General features: G+C 33.3%; 1 protein-coding gene across 4 annotated transcripts in view; it reads left to right on the plus strand.

Annotated features, from left to right (window-relative positions):
* Nucleotides 1-5,431, plus strand: part of GCA (grancalcin) — a 50,632-nt gene extending 45,201 nt beyond the window's left edge. For all 4 annotated transcript variants that reach the window (XM_064586628.1, XM_045868747.3, XM_054506169.2 and 1 more), the window contains 2 exons: nucleotides 2,108-2,166; nucleotides 2,981-5,431. In XM_064586628.1, the coding sequence (XP_064442698.1) occupies nucleotides 2,108-2,166; nucleotides 2,981-3,007 (86 nt within the window). In that variant the 3' untranslated portion in view covers nucleotides 3,008-5,431. The remainder of the gene's footprint in view (nucleotides 1-2,107; nucleotides 2,167-2,980) is intronic.
* The last annotated feature ends 569 nt before the right edge of the window (nucleotides 5,432-6,000 follow it).

Genomic DNA, 6,000 nt, shown 5'->3' on the forward strand with positions numbered 1-6,000 from the left:
TAACATAGTACTGGAAGTTCTAGCAAGCAATCAGACAACAAAAAGTAATAAAAGGCAACCAGATCAGCAAGGAAGAAGTCAAACTTTCACTATTTGCAGATGACATGATACTTTATATAGAAAACCTGAAAGACTCCACCAAAAAATTGCTAGAACTGATACACAAATTCAGTGAAGTCACAGGATACAAAAACCAATATACAGAAATCTGTTGCATTTCTACATACCAATAATGAAGCAGCAGAAAGAGAAATTAAGGAATCAGTCCCATTTACAATTGCACCAAAAACATTCCATGCTCAGGGATTGAAAGAACAGATATTGTTAAAATGTCTATACTACGCGAAGCAGCCTGCACATTAAATGCAATCAATATCAGCAATATTTTTCAGAGTTAGAACAATCCTAAAATTTGTATGGAACCACAAAAGACCTTGAATAGCCAAAGCAACCTTGAAAAAGCAAAGCAAAGCTGGAGGGATCACAATTCCAGACTTCATGTTATATTAAAAGCTGTAGTAATCAAAACAGTATAGTGCTGGCACAAAAACAGACACATAGATCAATGGAACAGAATAGAAAACCCAAGAGTGAACCCACAACTATGTGGTCAGTTAATCTTCCGACAAAGCAGGAAAGAATATCCAATGGGAAAAAACAAATGGTATTGGGAAAACTGGACAGCAACATGCAAAAGAATGAAACTGGGTCACTTTTTTACACCATACACAAAATAAATTCAAAATGGATTAAAGACCTAAATGTGAGACATGAAACCATAAAAATCCTAGAGAAGAAGGCAGTAACCTCTGTGACCTCAGCTGTAGCAACTTCTTTCTGGATAGGTCTCCTGAGGCAAGGGAAACAAAAGCAAAAATAAACTATTGGGACTTCATCAAAATAAAACGCTTCTGCACAGTGACGTAATCAACAAAACTAAAAGGCAACCTACAGGATGGGAGAAGATATTTGCAAATGACATATTTGATAAAGAGTTCCTATCCAAAATACATAAAGAACTTATAAAATTCAACACCCAAAAAACAAATAATCCAATTAAACAGTGGGCAGAAGAAATGAATAGACATTTTTGCAGAGAAGACATCCAGATGGCTAACAGACACATGAAAAGATGCTCCACACCACTGATCATCAGGGAAATACAAATCAAAACTACAATGTGATAAGCACCTCACACCTGTCAGAATGGCTAAAAACAACACAAGAAACAATAGGTGTTGGTGAGGATGTGGAGAAAGGGGAACCTTCTTGCCCTGTTGGTGGGAATGCAAACTGGTACAGCCACTGTAGAAAACAGTATGAAGGTTCCTCAAAAAGTTAAAAATAGAACTACTTTGCCATCCAGCAGTTGGACTACTAGGTATTTAGCCAAATACAAAAATACTAACTCAAAGGGATACATGCACCCCGATGTTTATAACAGCATTATCTATAATAGCCAAATTATGGAAACAGCCCAAGTATCTATTAGTTGACAAATGGATAATGGATAAAGAAGATGTGAGATATATATATATATATATATATATATATATATATATATATATATATACACATACATACATACACATACATATGTATGTATATATATATCCCCAGTGGAATATTACTCAGCCATAAAAAAGAATGAAATCTTGCCATTTGCAAAGACATGGATGGAGCTAGAGAGTATTAAGCTAAGTGAAATAAGTCAGAGAAAGACAAATGCCATATGATTTCACTCATGTGAAATTTAAGGAACAAAACAAATGTGCAATGGGAAAAAGAGAGGGAGAGAAAGAGGCAAACCAAGAAACAGACTTTTAACTAGAGAACAAACTGATGGTTACCAGAAGGGAGGTGAGTGAGGGGAATGGGGGAAATAGGTGATGGGGGGATTAAGAAACACACTTGTTGTGATGAGCACTGGGTGATGTATGGAATTGTTAAATCATGATATTGTACCCCCAAAACTAATATTGCACTATATGTTAACTAATTTAAATAAAAACTGAAACTTTTGAGTATGAAATTAGTCATTTTTTTAGTGCAAGTATTTGAAACTATATATTTAAAATTTTAATATTTTTTGTTTGCTTGTTTAAAGATTTCTTTAGGAGAAGAGACCACTTGCAACAAGGGGTTGTGAATTTTGTATATGATGATGTGAGTATTCTGATATTTACACTGTGTTCTAGATGTGTTCAGTTGTCAAAAAATTTAAGTGATCCCTGGTATCAGTACTGGGATTAATATGTTTTATAGACCATATTCTTCTTCTGTTTTTTTCAGCTAAATGCAAATATGATTCGGTATTTGTACAAATACCAACTTGACTTTATATTAAACATAAAGATACTTCTAAATTTCATGACATGTTTTTGGCAGTTTATCTTTCAAGTCATTTTTTTAAAACATTTTATTTATTTGTCAGAGAGAGCACAAGCAGAGGGAGCAAAAGAGGGAGAAGCAGGCTCCCCACTGAGCAAGGAGCCCGTTGCAGGACTCAATCCCAGGAACCTGGGATCATGACCTGAGCTGAAGGCAGACTCTTGACTACTGAGCCACCCAGGCATCCCATCTTTCAAATCATTTTTCAGGGCCAAACTACCACTATTTTTATAAAGAGTAGTTTACTCTTGGTGATATTAAGAGAGAGGAAATTTTCATATATGACAGATTAGGACACTGTTCATTTCTTGTTTCAAATGGTTACAATTAGCATCATCCCATTTTTTTAATTGAATCTATAGGAAAATTATATTTTACATGTACATCAATGTTTCGGGGTTTTTGTTTTGTTTTTGTTATACGGAAGTTAGAGGGTCAGCATTTCCCTACTGGTATATCCCGGTTTACATTACAAGACTTGGAAACATTTAAAACTTCCCCTCTTGTGAAAATGCTTTTATGGAGTATAATTAATCAAAAACAAAAACCATTTTATTGTTACCAGCTGATGATTTTGCTTATGTATTAGTTTTTGCAGGGTACTATGGCAATTTGAATGTCTAGAATTTGAAAGCTGAAGAAACACTGTGAATTTTTTTACCTGGAAGAAATGAACTGGACTACTTTGAATTTGAAGCTTTGGGGGTTTTTCTGTGTTAAACCTGTTCCCTTTCTATGTGTTTTTACTTTAGTGCATAGTTCAAAGCAATAAAAGAAGTGCTTTTGTATTTGGAATATTAATTGCTTTTAGAAAAGTTATCACTTAACAGGTATCTGTATGGTATCCTAAAATATTGGTATATGATGAATTGATATAAATACCTTTTAACTTTAATTTTTAACATTGTTAACCCAGAAGAATGTACTTACAAGAGACTATATAAGAAGCCAAATAATGAAAGTCTAGATAAAGCTAATGTATACTTACCAGAAGGTTACAAATTATACTTTGAAATTTTGTTTGTAGTCATTGGTTGTGAAAGGGAGCTAGAAGGAGAAGCCTGGATTTTGTGCCATATTTGTAAGAGAGTTTATTCCTTGATCACATAATTCAAGAACAGAAACTCACTGGTCTTTGTCTATGAAGAGAGAAAGTTCCTAAAATTTTATGTTACATCACCTTAGGTGCACCATAAATTAACCTATAGAAATAAGGCTACAGGATGCATTTTTTTTCCTTTGTTTTTGTCAGTGCATATTTTTTTCAATATGCTTTTTTGTCTTCTGTGGAAAAAAAGTTCTTAATAAACATCCTTTTGTGACTGTACTTTTTTTCATTAGTGACAACAAAGCCTAAAATGGCATCTTCCTTTTAAATCTAGACTTTCTGGAAGTGATACATATTTTTAATGAAATGTCAACATTTCAATGTATTCTGTGAAGCTAAATTGTTTTATATATATAATGCCAACTGTTCACAAAATTAAAAAACAAGTAATCTACCACTTTGCTTAAATGTTCAGAAATTTTAAGTTTGACTTTCTCAACATTAGCTGCGGGTTTACCATTGGCATTGGTAAACTGGTAAGTCGTTGAGTGCAGGTGTGTAATGTTGGGGGGGTACTGACCACAGGTGGCACCATGGCCTGTTTCTGTGGCATTACTGTGGAAAGTTGCAAAGTGGTCATCAAATCCTTAGCATTTAAGATCCCTGGTGTGAGCTGTTGTAATTAATCCAGCTGCTTTCCTGGCAAATGTTCTGTCTTTCTTAGTGAAGATTTAAAAAAACATGTATTTTTCTTACACTTTAACTGAAGGTCTTCCAGCTTAAAATGTGAGTACAAATTGACATGATTTTAGTATGACTGGTGACCAATTTAATTAGGCTTTTTATAAAATTCTGTGTTTCTTAAAGGGTGGAGGGTGAATGGCAGTATCTTGAAAGAAAACTTTTTATAAACTCACAGAATTTTAAATCAACTTTTACTTTTAACAGTCCTGGAAAGGAAGTATTGGATAGTCATTTTGATATTATAATTTTATACAATTAGCTATCATTTGGTCAGCAGTATAAAATGTGTGATGAAATAATCCATATACTTTTGTCCTCTGGATGTTTTTTTCCATGAACATATATTTGATAATGTGAGAGGATGTTAACTGAGCCATTAAAAAAAAAATACAGGATTCTAATTAGAAGTCTTGTTGGGAAAAACTAATGTAAACACACTCATATCATTCATGTTGAATAAGGGTGATAATATGACTCAGCAGCCTGGGATCTTAACAGCCAGTTTACAGGTAATCTAGTCACTGTACTGTTCTGAGGTCTGTTCTAGTTTTTCTTTACTTGGAGGCTACTGGTTGAGGCAAAACTTTAAAAATGACATATGGTATTCTTCATATAAATTTCTGCCAGATGACACCTTGTATTAGAACTCTTTATATGATTCTCTAATTCATCCTCTTCCAAAGGTGTTCTTATGAATTTTGGTCGTAGGAGATCTGTGAAGGAGTTTCGATGAGCAAATGTACTTGGGAAATTTTCACCCTTTTCAGGGAGTTTGATAAAGCCTAAGGTACATAAAATCCGGTTTACTTTTATTTGACCCAGTTTTTTCCAAACTTTTTTGACCACAGAACCCCTTTCTCTAGCAAAGCTGATTTTCCATGCCAATCCAACTTACTTGTCAGACAGTTCTTTTGTCCTTTCCATTAAACAGATAATCTTACCAAACGTTAGCCATTGAGAATATTTTACTTGGATTTTTATACTGAAATGCAATTCACTTTTTGATGCTCTCAAGATAATTGATGTAAACAGACATCCATTACACATAAAAATTAAATAGTGGATGATGAACAATGCCTGGAATATGAATATAATGTGGTAGTTTGTACTGTTTAAGTCACACCCAGTTTTCTTGTGATGATGTAAATTATTGAATAATGTACACTCTTAACATCTAAGTGCTTTTATTTGTACAGTAAACATGTTTCCATGTCATTTTGAGAATTTTTTAATAAACATTCAAATAGCTTGCTGTAAAGTTTTGTATCATACAAAATCTGTTACATATATGAGATGCTTCAGTTCAAATAACAGTGCAGTAATTCACCCCTACCTATTAACACTGCCAAATGATTATGATTAAATATCAGGTATTGCACTTCTATTTTGAGTGGCAGTTTACACATTTTAAATTACATCAAGGGGAAATCAACACTATTTTGAATCTTAATTTGGTCCACTTTAAGTGTAATTTCAAGGACTGTGCTCATGTGATCTATTTAAGCATGCATTCAGAAACAGAAAGTGATTTAAAAATGTCAAATGATATGTTTATTTCCAGAAAAGGTATTCACCCTGGAAGAAAGTAAAATTTATTAACGTAGTTTAAAGTCTGTGCAATTTAAAAAATGAGAAAAAATATCAATTTGTGATTATTTAAGTAAAATACACAAATCAAGTTCACTTGTACTGTTATGACATTACTAAACGGGACAAGCTAAATACTCTTTGTCAGAAATGTGCTTCTCTTTTGTCCTTTATGTTTGACAGACTCATAGATATGTTTTCTCTATTAGTCGCAGTTTTCTGGGAACTTA

Source organism: Mirounga angustirostris, unplaced genomic scaffold (assembly GCF_029215605.1).
Source record: "Mirounga angustirostris isolate CCGP_5_RB_7025 unplaced genomic scaffold, mMirAng1.0.hap1 SCAF_3, whole genome shotgun sequence".
Classification (NCBI taxonomy): Eukaryota; Metazoa; Chordata; class Mammalia; order Carnivora; family Phocidae; genus Mirounga; species Mirounga angustirostris.